Below are 19065 nucleotides of genomic sequence, written 5' to 3'. Positions count from 1 at the left end.
AACTCTTCATTACTTCCACTTCGCCTGTACACATGAAGCTGAAATATTTTTATTATAAATATCACCTTTCACTCTAAGCAAAATCTTTTTCAAGCCTGTCATTTAAATAATCAAATCATTTTTGACATACCAAGGTTCCCAATATTCATGGATTTCCAGCCTCAGAACCAAGTCTCACCTACTGCTGTCCTGTGCATGTGGCCACCTAAGATAGCTTTTAGGATTTCTAAGCTTGTTCTGATGTCACAGTTGAAGAGTACTTGTTTCAGCTGGTCTTAGTGCCGCTCAAGATGATTTTAATTTTAACTGCGCACTCTTTTTTTTTTTTTTTTTTTTTTTTTTACAGGCAGAGTGGACAGTGAGAGAGAGAGAGAGAGAGAGAGAGAAAGGTCTTCCTTTGCCGTTGGTTCACCCTCCAGTGACCACCGCTGCTGGCGCGCTGTGGCCGGCGCACTGCGCTGATCCGATGGCAGGAGCCAGGTACTTATCCTGGTCTCCCATGGGGTGCAAGGCCCAAGTACTTGGGCCATCCTCCACTGCACTCCCGGGCCACAGCGGAGAGGAAGAGGGGCAACCGGGACAGAATCTGGCGCCCCGACCGGGACTAGAACCCGGTGTGCCGGCGCCACAAGGCGGAGGATTAGCCTAGTGAGCCGCGGCACCAGCTTATTGCTCACTCTTAAATATCATTCTGTTCCATTTTCAGCCTTTGTTCTCTTTCCAGCTACAAAGTTTTTGGGAGAATTTTCTTGAAATCTGTAAAATATAAGTCACCTCCTTCTTTGAAATGACAAAGTAAAATTTCCCTTCCTTCTCCCCTTCCTCATTTAATTTTTTAGCTATTTCAAGTTTGTGAGGTAGAACCATGGTGAGGGTGAGGGTGCCATATATTTATACTAAAACTTCACGCATTCTGAAAGGCTCTTGGGTCCCTAACTTTTCATTATGCCTTCTCTTTGTTTTTTCAGTTGAAAAATGGTTGTGTTTCTCAGATTGTGAATACCAAAGTCTTCCAACTGTACCGTTCGGGGTTTCACATGACATTTCAAACCACAGTGACTGTTACTGAATTTGGGACAGGTAATGACTGTATTTTATTGCCGTTTACTGGGAAGAAACTGACTGAATTAGCAATTTGCATAAAATGCAGATCAAAATAGAAAAAGAAGTACTTTTGTCAATAGGTTAACTTGAGTATTATTTTTGAATAAGATTTTCCAAGTAATATTTAAAATAAAATGATTATGTGGTGGCTGGCGCCGTGGCTCACTTGGTTAATCCTCTGCCTGCGGCTCCAGCATCCCATATGGGCGCCGGGTTCTAGTCCCGGTTGCTCCTCTTCTAGTCCAGCTCTCTGCTGTGGCCCAGGAAGGCAGTGGAGGATGGCCCAAGTGCTTGGGCTCCTGCACCCGCATGGGAGACCAGGAGGAAGCACCTGGCTCCTGGCTTCGGATGGGCGCAGAGCCGGCCATAGCGGCCATTTGGGGAAAGAACCAACGGAAGGAAGACCTTTCTCTCTGTCTCTCTCTCTCGTTGTCCGTAACTCTACCTGTCAAATAATAATAAAAAATGATTATGTGAGCTCCTGGGAAAACAGCAGATAGTGGCTTAAGTACTTGAACCCTTGTCACCGTTGTGGGAGATTCAGGACGGAGTTCCTGGTGATTGGTTTCAGCCTGGCCCAGCTCTGGCTGTTGTGGCCTTCTGGGGACTGAACCAGTGGATGACAGCTCTCCATTTCTCTGTGTCTTTGTCTCTCTCTCTCTCCCTTTCACTCTACCCTTCAACACATAAATAAATCTTAAAAAAAAACTATTATGTAAATGTTATATGTTTCTACTACCTGCTTGTGCCAGAATCAAAGAAGCTTTCCTCTGAAGTATTAGAGCTGAGCTAATAAATTAAATATTTCTTTTTAATATTGTGCAAATCACTTGATATGCAATTGCCAGAGCCATTAGTGTGACTCTGATTTAATATAAGGGTTCACAATTTACATCTTAAGTGTCAAATCCAGATTCCTGCCTATTTATGTAAATAAAATTACAAAACAAATTTAATTGGTTGTAGCAAGGACCCTGTATGCTTCACAGCCTAGAATAATTATCACGTCCTTTATAGAAGCAGGTTGCCAACACTTGCTTTAATATGAATGGGGACATTGTGAATGCAAAAATTATTAGTAAGAAATTTACAAAATCACACACACACAGCGACCATTTGATAAACACTTGTTAGAAGAATGAAAAAAATAGAAAGTGATATTTAACTTGGGGGTACTGAAACCAGGTTTTATTACAAATTGTTTCTTGGAATTTGAAAATGGACTGGGATAATATTATATCTTGAGTGCTTTATATAAATATACTTGATCATATTATGATAGAATTCACAACGGGTAGATTTGTCACATTTGACTAGCTTAGGACTAACTTAGCTAGATAAGGTTTACCTCTGCTTATTCACTTCCATTGTTGATTTCTGAATGCATTTCTATTTACCTTGCTATCAGAAAATTTTCTAATCTGGTAAAAGTCAATACCACATAGTTATCTTGCAAGCTCAAGAAATATTTGAGAAAGTGAGAGCCTTATATTGTGGATGTCTGTGACGTCTGTCACAAACCAGAACTGAGTAGACTGATAGGAGGAAAGAACTCAGGGGCTTTGTCTACTGCCTCTGATTGAATTATTTTCATTTCAACTCCATTATACAGTTTGAAATATACTATAACCAGATAACGTAGAGTGTTCTGGAACATGCTGCCAATCATTCACACCTCCTTTTTGGAACAAGAATATAATCCTGCATATAGAAGGTTCCTAAGTATGTACCCTAAGCTATTTATTTATGATTTACTTTTTAAGGTTCACTTATTTATTTCAAAGGCAAAATTATAGAGAGGCAGAGGCAGAGAGAGAGAGAGAGAGAGAGACAGAGAGACAGAGACAGAGAGAGAGAGAGATCCTCCATCTGCTGGTTTACTCCCCAAATGGCTGCAAAGGCTAGAGCTGCGCTGATCTGAAGCCAGGAACCAGGAGCTTCTTCCAGGTCTCCCACATGGGTGTAGGGGCCCAAGGACATGGGCCATCTTCCTCTGCTTTCCCAGGCCATAGCAGGGAGCTAGATCAGAAGTGGAGCAGCCGGTGGGGGCAGGGGTGGTCAGAACCAGCACCCGTAGGGGACACCAGCACTGCAGGTGGGGACCTTACCCGCTAGGCCACAGCACCTTCCCCAAGCTATTTATTCATTAAAAATTTAAACAAAAGATTAAGTTCTCCCTGACACTATGTTTTATTGTATTTTACAGGTGTGCAGATCAGTGAAAAGGCCTCTATTTTCATCTCTCAATTGCTTGGAAGTGTCAGCTTTGAGAACACAGACCCTTTCTATAGAAGAGGGATTTCTTATACTGGAACTGTAGGTTTGACTTTAAAAAAGCATATTCCCATTTCATTTTCATGGGTCATAGATTTCCTTTTGAAAATTTCTAGGCACTCCTTTTCCTAGTTTCTTGATTTTTTTTTCATTACTGTCTAACAGACTGGAAAAAGTTTTAGGCTGAAATGAAGCACTAGATTAAATTATAGGTTTTTCATATGAATATATTTATATTCAAGAAAGCATTATTTTGTTTGAATATAAGAAAATTACAAGCAAATGATTGTGCTAATGAATAAAAATTTCTCTGTAGAAATGTGAAATTTTGTGTTTGAAGAATATTAATACTTCTTTTTTTTGGTACAGCTTAAATTTTTGGGTCCCAATAATCTGCCTATGGTGAACAAGTTGCTGCAGTTGGAGCTCAATGAGAACCTTCTAGGAAACTACACCACAGATGAGAATGGTGAAGCTCGGTTTTCTATTGACACTTCAGACATATTCGACCCGGAGTTCAGCCTGAAAGTAAGACAACAAAGTGCAGATGGAAGCCATTAGATATCCCTCAGGGCATTTGAATGCTAGAAATCCTTGCAAGCATCTGGGGCATGAACCAGTGATAGAAAATCTCTAGCTCTTGATAGATAATTTATGTTGATAATGTATTTTGACAGATTTAAAATCTATCATATTATATATAAGTATAAGGGAATGTTCCTTCAAGAGAATGAGATGATATTAGTCTATTATAATTACAGGTTCTCTAACAAACAATATCTTCCTCTCAGAAACTAGAAATAGCACGTGAAGAAATTTTTTTTCATCAGATCATTTATGCATTGATAAGGAAGGTACTAGGATTTCTCCTTTTTTTGCTGCTTAAACAGAATTTTGCAGTTAAAAAACTAGCTAATGTTCAAATATAGCTCAAAGAAACAAGGCCTGAACCCAATTCTGTGATTTAAATTAGAAAGTAATAAATAATTTATCATCAGTATATTGAAATATTAATGCATTTATGGTCATTTTTATAAACAAAAGAGGAGAATGCTTCCAATAACCTAACATTGAAGCATCAGCCACAAGCTAAGATTCTTCCCTGCTTTGAAAATATAAGAAGCCTTTTAGGGACTGGTGCTGTGGCCCAGAGGGTGAAGTTGCAGTTTGGGACCTCACATCCCACATCGGAGTTCCTGGGATTGAGTCCCACCTCCATTTCTGATCCAGCTTCTGCTAACACACCCCAGAGGCAGACGAGGGCCCAAATATTTGGGTTCCTTTCATTTACATGGGGGGTCTGGATGGAGTTCCTGGCTCCTGGCTTGGGCCTGATCCAGCCCTGGCTTTGCAGGCATGTGGGGGAATGGACCAGCAGATGGAACATCTCTCCCCCTCTCTCTCTTTGTCGCTCTCCCTTTCAAACGAATGAATAAGAAGTCATCTGTTCTGTTCCAACTACCATCTTTGGAGTCTTTATAGGTCTAGAATCTACTTTCTTTTACCTTATCAGGCCACATATGTTCGACCTAAGAACTGCTATCTTCCCAGCTGGTTGACGCCCCAGTACATGGATGCACAGTTCTCCGTCTCACGCTTTTACTCCCGAACCAACAGCTTCCTGAAGATTGTTCCCGAACCAAAGCAGCTTAGGTGCAGTGAGCAGAAGATTGTCACTGTGCATTACTCCCTGTACAGTGAAGCGTACAAGGAAGACTCGAATATAAACTTCTTCTATCTGGTGAGTCTCAGTTAGTGGAGTCGTGGAATCCCGTCTACTGGTACACCTGCTCAAGCACAGAGCACTTAGAAAGTGTGCTGTGGTACTGCTGTATTAATCTGAGTGAGCACAGTCTTCTCATTGGGCCCATTAGAAACAAACACATAAAATGGTCTCAGGCAATTTCACTTCCCCTCAGATGGACACACTTGCTTTTTAGAGTCTGCCTTTTCCAGCATTCAGTTGTTAACTCCCATCAAGTCTTGATGACCCTTCAAGATAGTCAAGTAGTAGACAGGCACTGGAAAGTAAAGCGGAAGCCTGGCTCGTTCTGATAAGCAGTGAGATCAGCTAGCTGTCTTTGTTCTTTCCATTTTGTCTCTCCAAGGCAGACGGAAGACTGACACTTGAAATTAAAACATTCCTGGCTGGCGCCGTGGCTCAATAGGCTAATCCTCTGCCTTGTGGCACCGGCACACTGGGTTCTAGTCCTGGTAAGGGCACCGGATTCTGTCCCGGTTGCCCCTCTTCCAGGCCAGCTCTCTGCTGTGGCCAGGGAGTGCAGTGGAGGATAGCCCAAGTCCTTGGGCCCTGCACCCCATGGGAGACCAGGAGAAGCACCTGGCTCCTGGCTTCAGATCAGCATGGTGCGCCAGCCACGGTGGCCATTGGAGGGTGAACCAACGGCAAAAGGAAGACCTTTCTCCCTGTCTCTCTCTCTCTCACTGTCCACTCTGCTTGTCAAAACAAAACAAAAAAAAACCAAAAAAACAAAAAACAAAAAACAAAAAAAAACCACCAAAAAAAAAAAAAAAAAACCCAAAAAACATTCCTGGTTTGAATTCTTTACCCTTTCCTATTTATTAAGCAAATCAGTTCATCTTGGGCAGATTGTTTAAACTCTCCAGTGTTGACTTTCTCAGCTGAGTATTTCTAATTGAAAATAATAAGAGGTACCTCCTGGGGTAAGTATTATGTGTTTGCTGCTGTTCCAGAGGGGAGCTTTATGTTAATTCAGTCAGCCTTGTGAATATCCCTGTTTATGGAAAATGGAACAGAAGCAAACAGGTGAAACAACCTGCCTTAAGATACAAAGTTGGGTTGATGAAGGAGTTTGAAGACAGGGCGTCTGGACAATTTCAGACCTTTGGGCACCTCCTAGCTTGTTTCATTACAAGTGGGTCACACAATTTCTGACACAGAGTAAACTCTAAATCCATTGAAGTCACTTTCTCTGTTCTTTTCCGTTTGTGCAAAGTCCATTTTTAATATCTGGGCAAGCTTTCTTAGGAAACAGAGTTATCATCAGACAAGGTATTACCTAGTGCGTAAGTTAGCATTAGAGAAGGTAGTATATGATGGTAATCTGGAAATGCGACGTTATGTTAGATAATATAACACACGTTGTGTTTGTCTTGTGTAGGTGATGGTACGTGGAGCTCTCTTCCTCAGTGGACAAAAGGAAATCAAGCACAAAGGTCTATATAATAGTCATTTTTAAATCTGTACTCAACTTCTCAACTTCATTCTTTTTTCTTTTTAAGAAAATATTGCAGGGACAGTCAAGAAGTTAGGAAGAGCATTAGGTCAATTTGTGGATGGAGGGCAGAGGTTAGCATGGCCCAAGATAAGCTGCTAAATGTTGTGACAAAGGAGATTTCAACCTAGCTCTATTATTGCCAAATCACTGGGTACATTTTAGAAAACTGTCTCCCAAACTCCTGTATTGTTGATATATATATACACCCTTTATTTGTATATTTGGCTCCAGTTATTTAATTCGTTCACCTTTGGCACAAAGCCCATGTATCTTTCTATCCACAAGCCATGGGTTTTTATCTAAGCGTACTCAGCGATAGAGGAAACGTTTGCATCTACTGATGACATCTCCCGTTTGCACAGCCTGGAATGGAAACTTCTCATTCGCCATCAACATCAGTGCCGACTTGGCTCCTGTAGCTGTCGTGTTTGTCTACACCCTTCACCCCAGTGGCGAAATTGTTGCCGACAGTGTCCGATTCCAGATTGACAAGTGCTTTGAAAACAAGGTGATGTTTCTTCTCTTTCTGGGCTGCCCAGTGTGAGAGGGGTGATCTCTCCTCTCACCTTTACGTGGTATTCTCACAATGAATGCTTAAGTTAGGAGGGGACAAGACGATCAGCAAATGGAAGGGACACTCTTCAGCATCAGTAAGAACCCTGAGACAACCCGGCAGGGAGAGTGGGCAGGAGAAACATCGGTACAGATATCTATAAAGATTTATTTGGAAAAAGATCATATTTAATCCAATTATTTGCTTGTGAAATCATCTCCACGCTCCTTTTATTTCTCTCCTTCAGGTGAGCATGAAGTTCTCTAAGGGGCAGGGGCTCCCTGGCTCCAATGCTACCATCTGGCTTCAAGCAGCTCCTGGCTCGTTCTGTGCCCTCCGCGCTGTGGATAAAGGTGTCCTTTTGTTGAGACCCGAGCAGCAGCTGTCTGCTGAAAATGTAAGCTCTCTGACTTCCTCAGTGTCCTCAGTTTTGTCTGCTTTTCCACAAGTCTTACTCTTCAGATGTTTTTATCTGAGATGGAACATGTTGAAAATATCAAATATTGTCTTCTTGGTTCTTTCATGGATTATGTACTTATTTTTCTTGGCTGACCCAGCACTCAGAAAAATGCATATTTCTGTAAATTATACCAGGTTAGGAATTATCCAATAACATGATTTTTAAAACTTTTTTTTTAGTGCTTGCTCATTTATTTATTTGTTTATATTAGAGACAGGGAGACAGACAATGCTCCCATTTGGTGGTTCACTCCCCAAATGCTTGCAAGAGTGGGGCTGGGAAAGCCTGAAACCAGAAGCCAGGAGCTCAATCCAGGGATCCCACATGGATGACAGGGAACAAAGTACTCGAGGCCGCACCTGCCACCTGCAAGGGTGTGCATTACAAGGAAGCTGGAAGCAGGAGCAGCACGGGGACCAAAACCCCGGCACGTTGATATAGGATACAGGTGTCTGAAACGGCTTCCAAACCACTCTGCCAAATCTCTGCCCCAGTTTTTAAAATCATAGGTGTAATATAGGTAAAAGCCCCCGAATTAAAGAAATTTCTATGCTGAAGGATTTGCTTGCACATTCTGTTATCTATTCATGGATCTTGTATTTTGTTAAACATTTCTGGATCAGCAATTCTAGAAGTTTGCATCAATATTATTTCTGTCTTTCCCTTATTTTTGACACAAATGCATATAAATAATTATTGAAATGTATTATTGCATTTAAATATAATTAAATAATTTAAAGTTTTTTCAGATTATTCAAATCAGAGGCTGTGTACTGTACATCATGCACAAAATACACAAAAGGTATAAAAAAGGAACTGACTAAAATCATTAGAAACATCTTTATCTTTTGTTGAAATTTTTAAAGTTTCTTTTCTCAAAACATATAGTTTTACAAATTGAATATCTCACTGAAAAATCCAGGTTTGTGTTTTGCTTTCAACACACTACAGCAAACCTAGTTTTCAATAGAAAGCTAAAAATTTTACTAATAACTTAATATATCATAAGTATAAACTATTTTTCCCAATGAAAAAACTTAAGTATACTTTAGTTTCCTATTAGAAGGGCCTACAAATTCCTGATTAATTTCAAAATATAGAGAAATATCAACCAATAAAGGACAGATTTGTCTATAAATATGGAATATGCACATACGCAGTTTTTTATGAAGAGTTTCATGAATCCAGAGTAAATAGCTTCTGTTCGTTCTTCCTACAACTACAAGTGGCAAGAAAAAATAAAATTTTTAGAAAAACTGACTTATGGAAAAAATCTGTCAATGAACCTCAAATAGAAAATTCCAGAGTAATTTCCAGGGGCCTCAGAACCTATCAAAACCAGAGGTCGCCTTTGTCTCTTTTCAGTAACTATACGAAGAGTATGAATTAAATGATGCCATATAGATGAGTACATCCCAGTTTGGGTTATATGAGATTACATTTTTCATAGTGTCTTATACAAGCTTAATTTTTAGTTTTAAATAAGTTTATAAGCTGCAAGAATTATATGGAGAACTCCCAAGTACCATTTAGCAGGTTCACTAGTTTTTAACATTTGTCACATTTTCTTTCTCACTCCTTCACCCCTACACAGCCCCCCCACATATACACACACCCACACACACAATTATGTATACATTTATGTTTTTAAGTGAAATTTATTTAATTTTATTTTATTTGCAAGGCAGAGAGACAGAGAGAACAAGTGACAGAGAGAGATGGAGACAGATCTCCCACCCACTGTTCACTTCCCAAATGCCTGCAAAAGCCAGGTCTGGGTCAGGCTAAAGCCAGGAGTCAGGAACTCAATCCATGTCTCCCATGTGGGTGACAGGTACTCAAGTACTTAGTTCATATCTGCTGCCTCCCAGACTGCTCCTCTTCAGGAAGCTGGGTTAGAAACGAATAGCTGGGCCAGCACCGTGGCTCAATAGGCTAATCCTCTGCCTGTGGCGCCGGCACCCCGGCTTCTAGTCCCGGTCAGGGCGCTGGATTCTGTCCCGGTTGCCCCTCTTCCAGGCCAGCTCTCTGCTGTGGCCAGGGAATGCAGTGGAGGATGGCCCAAGTCCTTGGGCCCTGCACCCGCATGGGAGACCAGGAAAGCACCTGGCTCCTGGCTTCGGATCAGTGTGGTGAGCCGGCCACAGCGGCCCTTGGAGGGTGAACCAACGGAAGGAAGACCTTTCTCTCTGTCTCTCTCTCTCCCTCACTGTCTAACTCTGTCAAATAAAAAAAAGATATTACCTACATAACTATAGCACAGCTGTCAAATTCAAGATGTTAAACGTTGACTCTGCCAGCTCTCCAACTGTAGGCAGCTGCCATCTGTACCACATTTCTTTTCCCCCGAGTGCAAGGGCCCAGCAGAATCACTGCATCTGGTAGTCATGTCTCTAGATTTCTAAAGAATCATTTTGTCTTATTTTTTGTTAACATATACTTGTATATTTTTATGGGGTGCAGTGCAAGATGTATACATCATGTAAACTGATCAAACCAGGCAATTAGCCTTTCCAGTTCCTTATCTTTTCTTTATGTTTGGAGCCTTCTAGCTCCTCTGCCAAAACTTTATACACACCTGTGATACATTATTTTCTACTACTAGAACTTATTGCTTCTACTTGACTGTGTTTGGGTACCCACTACCCAACTTCCCTCTTTCCCTTCTCCCACATCAGGTACATGATTCAAAAAAAAAAAAAAAAAACTTCCACATATAAGAGAGAATATGCAATATTTGTCTTTTGGTGTGTAGTTTGTTTCACTTAAAGATCTCCAATTCCATACATTTTGGTGCAAATGTCACGGTTTCATTTTTTAATGGCTGAGTAATATTCCACTGTGTATATATACCGCATTCTCTCTAACCATTCTATGTGTGGACACCTCAGTTGAATTCATATCTTTGTTATTGTGAATAGTGTTGCAAAGAACATGGGAGTGCAGGTGTCTCTTTCAAATACTGATGTATATGTAGGTATCTGTAGGCATCTCTTTCAAAGACCAAGAAAGGGGCTATCTGGGTCATATTGAAGATTTATTTTGTTGTTTGAAGAAGCTCTGTACTATTCTCTCTAGTGGCTGTATTGATTTGCATTCCCACCAACAGTATAAAGGGCTCTCCCTTCTCCACATCTCACCAGCGTGTTATTTTTGTCCTTTTGATAATAACAATCTTAATTGGCAGGAGATGACTCCTCACTGTGATTTTGATTTGCATTTCCCTGATGGTGAGTTATTTAAATATTTTTCATATATTTGTTGTTCATTTGTGTTTCTTCTCCTGAAAAATTTCCTTTCAGAGTCTTTCCCATTTCTTAACTGGATTCTTCATGTGTTGTTGAGTATTCAAAGTGCTTTACATATTTTGGAAGTTAATCCTTTGTCAGATGCATAACTTGCAAATATTTTCTTCCATTCTGTAGGCTATGTGTTCACACTGTCTTGCTGTACAGAAGCCTCTTAGTTTGATATAATCCTATTTGTCTATTTTTGCTTTTGTTTCCCATGCTTTGGAGTCTTACAAAATATTTTTTTGCCCATGCCAAAATGTTGAAGTGTTTTTCCTATGTTTTAATTCAGTAGTTTCATATACATATTTAAACTTTTTAAAATATTTTTTATTTTTTTATTTATATAAAGGGGAAAAATTCATGTATTTCATATATACAGTTTTATTTAAAGAGTTATTTATTTATTTATTTGAAAGTCAGAGTTACACACACACACACACAGAGAGAGGGGTCTTCCATCCGCTGGTTCACTTCCCAACTGGCCGCAACAGCCAGAGCTGTGCCAATCCAAAGCCAGGAGCTAGGAGCTTCTTACAGGTCTCCCATACAGGTGCAGGGGCCCAAGGACTTGGGCCATCTTCTACTGCTTTCCCAGGCCTCAGCAGAGAGCAGGATCGGAAGTGGAGCAGCCAAGACTCAAACTGGCACCCGTATGGGATGCCGGCACTGCAGGCGGTGGCTTTACCCGCTAGCCACAGCGCCGGCCCCCATATATACAGTTTTAAAAGCATAATACTTTCCACCCTACCCTCCCTATTTTGTAACTGTGAAAGTAGTGCTTAAAATAATTTACAAATATGTGATTTTTCTCACAGGTATACAGCCTGCTCCCAAATATAGAACCACAAGATTATTTCTTCCATGGTTTCAATCTGGATGATAGCAAAGTAGACCCTTGCATTCCTCAGAAGGATATGTTTTACAATGGATTATATTATATACCTGTAAGCAACCGTGGTGATGGAGACATCTATGATATTATTAGGGTAAGACCACAAAAGATTTTCATGAAATATTTCATCTGAATTTTAATTTTAGCAGTTATAATGCATATTTATGGTCTAACAGTTATATAATTTTCTTCCTATATTTTCAGAGTGGTTTCTTTAATTTGCCAATACAGTACTCAGAAATTATTCGACAAAAAAGAAGATATTAATTTTGTTGGTTTCAATTTTTTGTTGAAAGTAGTGTGACTGAAATTATAAAACTTCATGTTAGAAGCAATGAGTCTCCAGTTTATCATAATAAATATTATATTATGTATAAATGGTCAAACCAAGAGGCTAAAATATAGTCTAGATTCTATTTATACTTGGATTATCAATTATATGTTCTGAGGCTTCCATGAAAAATAACTGTTCGCTGAGAATCGAGACAAGGGCTGTTCAAAGTCATTACATATTGAAGTTGATTTCACTTTTTTTTTTTTTGAGAAACTTAATTAACTTTAAAGAAGAATTCAGGAATTCTACATCTTTTGCAAGCACTTAAGACATAAGCATAACTTATCAGACATAAGAATATCCTCTACTTAATACACTAAAATGAAGTAAATCTTTGAGAACAAGTTTTACTATTAACTCTCATAACACAACTCTTTGAGGACAGAGATTTTGTATAGAAAGTTAGTGCACAGCGACTCTTGTTAATTTAACAATTAACACTCTTATGTATGATGTCAGCAATCACCCGAGGCTCTTGACATAAGCTGCCTTGGCTATGGAAGCCTTTTGAATCCACAAACTCTTTTCCATAAATCAAATAATGGTGCTCTAACTTCTGAGATCCCAGACCCTCACAAGCAAAGGAAAAAAGACATTTATGGTATATTTATCACTACATTATAAGTAATAGCACCTTTTTCAGTTTTGCATGAAAAATTTGCACTCTTTTGTTGCTTGTGTATTTGAAGGATATGGGTCTGAAAGTAATTACCAATCTCCATTACCGGAAACCAGAAGTATGTTCAGTGGAGAGAAATCTTCTGTTTCCTAGGCCCCTATATCTAGAAACAGGAAGAACTGTCATGATGTATGGTATCCCATCTAGAAGTGCAAGTGAGTAATCTAGAATTTTATGTTGAGGGGATGGCCAAAAGGGTTAATGGAGTTGGGTGTATGTGGGATGAAACTGAACAAAACTTGTATTTCCTATTTGAATTGTGCCACGTATTTGGCTGCAACTAGACATCCTGCAGTCAAACAAAGCAGAATAAGACAAACTGGAAAATGTTCTTGGCTATTAGGAAAAATGAATTTCAGACATTAGAGAAAGTTTATTTTCTTGGTAGGACACAATATCAGAACTATGTGTATGTAGGAACAGGCAATGGATAGGGATATGGAAGGACAATCATTGTGAATGAGTGTAATACAGGGGAGTGAGGTACCCTTGTAGGGCCCTAATTCCTTTATGATATGCAGACCATAATACACCAGGTCAAAGGAGAAGTTACTTTCATGCCCAGATATCTAGACAGCTGGCCTCAGAGAATGTGCTCAAACATCAGTCCATTTCCTATTGGAAGGTCAGTCAATACAACATGGGTCATGGATTTAGACAAATCATATAAAGAGGCACCTTTACAATATCGAAATCCAGTCATGGAGCAAAAGGAAGCAAGACCATCAGAACAGAACCCAAATCAAATATGTATCCAGTTGCATATGAGAGTAATTGACTGCTATTTCTTAAATCCTACTGGCCTCCCATTGAGATCAGTCTAGTAATGGGGGGGGGGGTGGTCGGGGAGATGGATGCTGGGAGTTCTACTTGAGTAAAATGGGGGACCTGACAACTTTATACAAGGACAGACTCTGTGAGTATTGAGCAGGCCCGGTTAAGCCCAGTAGTTGAAACCACTTTCAAGTCCTGGTCAGGAGGTTGAAGTTACCTTTCTCCTACTAGATTCAATCATTTTAAGTGAGCTTGATCAGAAATATCTAAATTTTCCTGTATCTAGGAATAAAATTTACTGAAACTCGAAGTCATTTATTTAATTTCTTCTTTCTTCATTCATTTATTAATTCATTCAACATTCACATAGGTACTTCAAAAGGTTCATCCCTATTAAGTCACACTACTACGCATATGTGAAGACCTCACTTTTAGGCAAGCATCATCAACATGCAGATTTGTATTCTCTCTAAATAAAGCAATGAATGGGCTGGCGGTGTGGCTCACTTGGTTAATCCTCCGCCTGTGGCGCCAGAATCCCGGGTTTTAGTCCTGGCTGCCCCTTTTCCAGTCTGGCTCTCTGCTGTGGGAAGGGAGTGGAGGATGACCCAAGTCCTTGGGCCCTGCACCCGCATGGGAGACCAGGAGGAAGCACCTGGCTCCTGGCTTCTGGATCGGCACAGCTCCAGCTGTAGCGGCCATTTGGGGAGTGAACCAATGGAAGGAAGACCTTTTTCTCTGTCTCCACCTCTCACTATCTAACTCTATCTGTCAAATAAAAAAATTAAAAAATAAATAAATAAAGCAATGAATCCACTTCTTTCAGCCAGCGATGGCATAGAGGATAATGCTGACTATGTGGAACCGGCTGTAAGGGAAACAGTAAGAAAACATTTTCCAGAGACATGGATATGGGACCTCGTCAGCATTGAGTGAGTTTTTAACAATTTTCTTACCTGTCAATCTTTATTTCTATTTTTATTTTTTGTTTCTTAACTTTTGTTCCTGAGTTTATTAACAGTATCATATTTGTAAAATATATAGCATCATTCATTTGTATGTACTGGTTATATGTTTTATTCTATTTCTTTTCTCCAGCATTGTTTTCCCTTCATTAAGTGTTTTTTTTTATTATTAAATTTATGCAGACAGATTAAAGCTACTTCAAGCTGGTGCTGCAGCTCACTTGGCTAATCCTCTGCCTGCGGCGCCGGTGCCCTGGGTTCTAGTCCTGGTTGGGGTGCCGGGTTCTAGTCCCGGTTGCTCCTCTTCCAGTCCGGCTCTCTGCTGTGGCCTGGGAAGGCAGTGGAGGATGGCCCAAGTGCCTGGGCCCTGCACCAGCATGGGAGACCAGGAAGAAGCACCTGGCTCCTGGCTTCAGATCGGCGCAGTGTGCCGGCTGTGGCAGCCATTTGGGGGGTGAACGAACGGAAGGAAGACCTTTCTCTCTGTCTCTCTCTCTCTCTCTCTCTCTCACTGTCTAACTCTGCCTGTTAAAAAATAATAACCTACTTCAATTTTTTTTAAAGAAAATAATGTGCTTGAAGAAACATGACTTTTCTAAGGCTAAATATATAGAAACCTACTTTTTACCTTCAGTTAATACTTTATTGCTTGCTCTGGACTAAATTTATATTCTTGGTTTAGGCAAAGAATGTCTTACCATTAACCTCTCCTTGCAGTTCCTCAGGTTCAGCCAATCTTTCCTTCCGCATCCCTGATACGATAACCCAATGGGAGGCCAGTGGCTTCTGTGTGAGTGGCGATGCCGGATTTGGCATTTCATCTGCAACCTCGCTGGAAGTCTCCCAATCTTTCTTTGTTGAAGTTGCCTCACCCTTTTCAGTTGTTAGAAATGAGCAATGGGATTTGATTGTCAATGTCTTCAGCTACCTGAACGCATGTGTAGAGGTAGGTTATTCCATTTGATTTGGAGATAAAAATCTTAAGATAAAATCATCTTTACATTTTCCTTGAAAAAATATATATTCTCAATGTAAAGTGGAACTTTTAAGGGATAAGACTGTTTCCACATGCCTCAAACAAAAGTAATTACTGTAACTCTGAGCAGTGATTTTAAATGATTTAAAAATACTTTTGAGAACTGTATTTCATAATGATGTGTTTTCTTTTATATGCATCTTCTCTTAAGATTCATTCTGTAATTGTGCAGCACACCTGAGAGTCCTTGTGTAGTATAGATGCCAGTGGGAACCTGGAGATAATAATTTGAACAAGCAGTAAGGAACATATTTGAATTGTGCAAGTTGGAGTGGGGGTGGGGAGAGGAGGTAGTTTTAAATAACAGAATCCCAACACCCCAGTAAATCTTTATAGAGTTTGCTTTTGGCATTTAGGGAAGTCATTAAATTCCAAGGAAGTTCCAAGAAGGGTTATGCATGCTCAAAGCGGGTAACGTGCCCATTAAGTGATTAGGCATGTTCTGCTTTCAGTTGGGGGTGGAGATTTTGCATGATAATGAAGGGATTTGGAGTTTTTATGTCAGAAAGATGGAGTTAAGGAGCTGCTGCTACTTATGCACAGAATCCTTGACTTGGCTTCTGGGGGCAAGGCCTGGAGTTTCTTCTCCAGGGGAGTTCACCCCAGCAGTGTATCTTGATTCCATCTGTTGGGACTTATACATCTGGTTGATTTTGTCACTGGCGGTGGCAGGCTTACATTGGTTCCATTTTCCCAACTTAGTAATGAATTACAGTTCCGAGAGATGAAAGTGAGGCTAGTAAAACAGAAGTGGACTGAAATCCATTCCAATAGAGCAATGAGCCAGTGGAGAGATCACATGGCTCCCTGTAGGGACGGTAAAGCAAAATACATTTCAAGGGAGGAACAGGCCAGTTGAGAAAAAGCGTGGCATCCTTTCTTCCTGGGGTGGGACTCTTATTCCTAAAGTATGAGGGGTGTTGGCTGGTGATGTGGCCATGGCGTTCATGACTGGCACTTGTGATTGACGTCTAGGAGTTGCATACCTTTCTGATCTCTGCATGCATGGCTACAAACTAGACTTTTCTGGGTTTTGCTGAGCTTGCATTTTGTATGAATATTTTAACAACACATTAAACCACAAAGTGGGCAACCTTGATTGGGTCCTGGGTGGAGATCAGGGTCCCTGGTCCTTCCCCTGGGTGAGGGTCTGTGCCCCTCCCCAGTGGTTCATGTCTAATTATCTGCCTGACAGTTTTAACTAGTATTGAAATGGAATTGAGTAGTTTTCTTTAGAGAAGGGAGGTGTTAAATGGGTAACCTTTAATTTTGCCAATTTAGAGTAGAATTTTCCCAAGATGAGAGCTGGAATAGTACTGCCGAATTATTACATAAAGCTACCCTTAAATAAAATCACCATAAATTTCTTTTTTTAGATTTACGTTCAGTTGGAAGTATCTCAGAATTATGAAGCAAATATCAACACCCCGAAAAACAATGGCAGTGAGATTATCCAAGCTGGAGAGAAAAAAACATATATCTGGACTATTACACCTAGGAAACTGGGTAAGCAGCTGTGCGTCCATGCCAGTGTCAAATGGAAAATCAGCCCATTCTTATTACCTGTAATTATTTTCCTTAAATTCTTTACACACACAATTTCCCCTCAGATTCTTTTTTTAAATTTTTTAATTTTTTTATTTTTTTAATTTTTGACAGGCAGAGTGGACAGTGAGAGAGAGACAGAGAGAAAGATCTTCCTTTGCCATTGGTTCACCCTCCAATGGCTGCTGTGGCCAGCGCACTGCAGCCGGTGCATCGCGCTGATCCGAAGCCAGGAGCCAGGTGCTTCTCCTGGTCTCCCATGCGACTTGGGCCATCCTCCACTGCACTCCCTGGCCACAGCAGAGAGCTGGCCTGGAAGAGGGGCAACCAGGACAGAATCCGGCGCCCTGACCGGGACTAGAACCTGGTGTGCTGGTGCCACAAGGCGGAGGATTAGCCTATTGAGCCATGGCGCTGGCCTCCCCTCAGATTCTTAATGTGCTTTTTTTACCTTATTCTCCACTAAAAACTCCATTTTTATAATCTAATTTCTAGTTACTGATGTTGTATAGGTCAAAATCTTTATTTGTATTAAAGTACAATTCGATTAAAATATACAAGTGGTACAATTTGAGTATCCATACATTACATTGCAAATGAAGGCCATATTTTCAAGAACGCTACCTTAAGTCTTTCATTTATCACTTGGTCTTTTATCTATCATCATGGATTCAGGCCACTTATATAAAAAGTGTTTCTTAAACACAGTGATCAGTTATAGGAATTGCCAGCATTTGTAAATACTAAATATCATGGGACAAAAAACACTGAGCATTTGGGTGGGGATCACACACTAAGAAAAATATTATATCAGTGCATTTATTATCTGCAACATAGAAAAAGAAAGTGTCAATATCTTGGTAAAAATATAGGGGAGGGGCTGGCACTGTGGCTTACCAGGTAAAGCCGCTGCCTGCAGTGTCAGCATCCTATATGGGTGCCGGTTCAAGTCCCAACTGCTTCACTTTCAATCTAGCTCTCTGCTATGGCCTGGGAAAGTGGTGGAGGATGGCCCAAGTCCTTGGGCTCCTGCACCCGTATGGGAGACCCGGAAGAAGCTCTGGGCTCCTAGCTTTGGATCAGTACAGCTCCAGCCTTTGTGGACATTTGGGGAGTGAACCAACAGATGGAAGACTTCTCTCTCTCTCTTTCTCTCCCTTGCCTCTCTGTAACTCTGTCTTTAAATAAATAAATAAATCTTTAAAAAAATATAGGGGAAGGAAAAATTAAATTAAAAAGTCTAGTCAAAAGGAATGCTAGAAGTTATATGCATGATACTGATGATCAATTTAAAAAATTGTTTCGTTTAATTTCCTCTATCTCATATCTTATGTTCATTGTGTTATTTAGCAGAAAAGAGTCTATTTATAAGATCACTTTAGCTAACCTGTGATAATGATCTTTGTTAGATGATTTTTCCAATCAGGTTTTAAGTTTCTCAATTTTACTACTACACAAGGTCTTCAAAAATTTTAACCTAGCATTTGAGAAGGAAGACTATACAAATTTGTATTATTTAAGCCATTAAGTAGAGGATATACTTCTAAGAGTCCAGTATTAAAGGCTTTCCTAAACAAAGAATCAGATAAAACAAAAACGCACCAACAAACAAAAGACAAGAACAGTACGTTGGTTATATAAATTGGTATACAGGCACATAATATTAAACCTAAATAATAATTTTTTCTAATCTTCTAATTTTTATGAATAAGGAAATTGGAGATCAGTTTTAATTACATAATGTGGTATCACAGAAAGTAAAACTAATGCTTGCCTTGGTATAACTTGATTTAAATGTAATGCTGTTTCCACTATATCACATTTTATCATTTTGTTTGATCTTGGAAGTGTTAGGAACCTTAGTTATTTGATGTTGTGTGCCTATACTGTCATATG

General features: G+C 40.0%; 1 protein-coding gene across 1 annotated transcript in view; it reads left to right on the top strand.

Annotated features, from left to right (window-relative positions):
• Window positions 1-19065, top strand: part of LOC100348825 (ovostatin homolog 2) — a 53409-nt gene that overhangs the window by 14312 nt on the left and 20032 nt on the right. Inside the window, exons 9-20 of the mRNA XM_002712772.6 lie at window positions 969-1080; window positions 3311-3420; window positions 3748-3906; window positions 4892-5119; window positions 6522-6576; window positions 7001-7146; window positions 7439-7588; window positions 11760-11930; window positions 12860-13004; window positions 14450-14555; window positions 15306-15534; window positions 17001-17130. Coding sequence (XP_002712818.3) covers window positions 969-1080; window positions 3311-3420; window positions 3748-3906; window positions 4892-5119; window positions 6522-6576; window positions 7001-7146; window positions 7439-7588; window positions 11760-11930; window positions 12860-13004; window positions 14450-14555; window positions 15306-15534; window positions 17001-17130 — 1741 coding nt within the window. The remainder of the gene's footprint in view (window positions 1-968; window positions 1081-3310; window positions 3421-3747; window positions 3907-4891; window positions 5120-6521; window positions 6577-7000; window positions 7147-7438; window positions 7589-11759; window positions 11931-12859; window positions 13005-14449; window positions 14556-15305; window positions 15535-17000; window positions 17131-19065) is intronic.

Source organism: Oryctolagus cuniculus, chromosome 9 (assembly GCF_051225735.1).
Source record: "Oryctolagus cuniculus isolate XC-2025 breed Fujian yellow rabbit chromosome 9, ASM5122573v1, whole genome shotgun sequence".
Classification (NCBI taxonomy): domain Eukaryota; kingdom Metazoa; phylum Chordata; class Mammalia; order Lagomorpha; family Leporidae; genus Oryctolagus; species Oryctolagus cuniculus.
The sequence above is the reverse complement of the archived record's forward strand: the minus strand, read 5'-3'. Positions and strand labels throughout refer to the sequence as shown.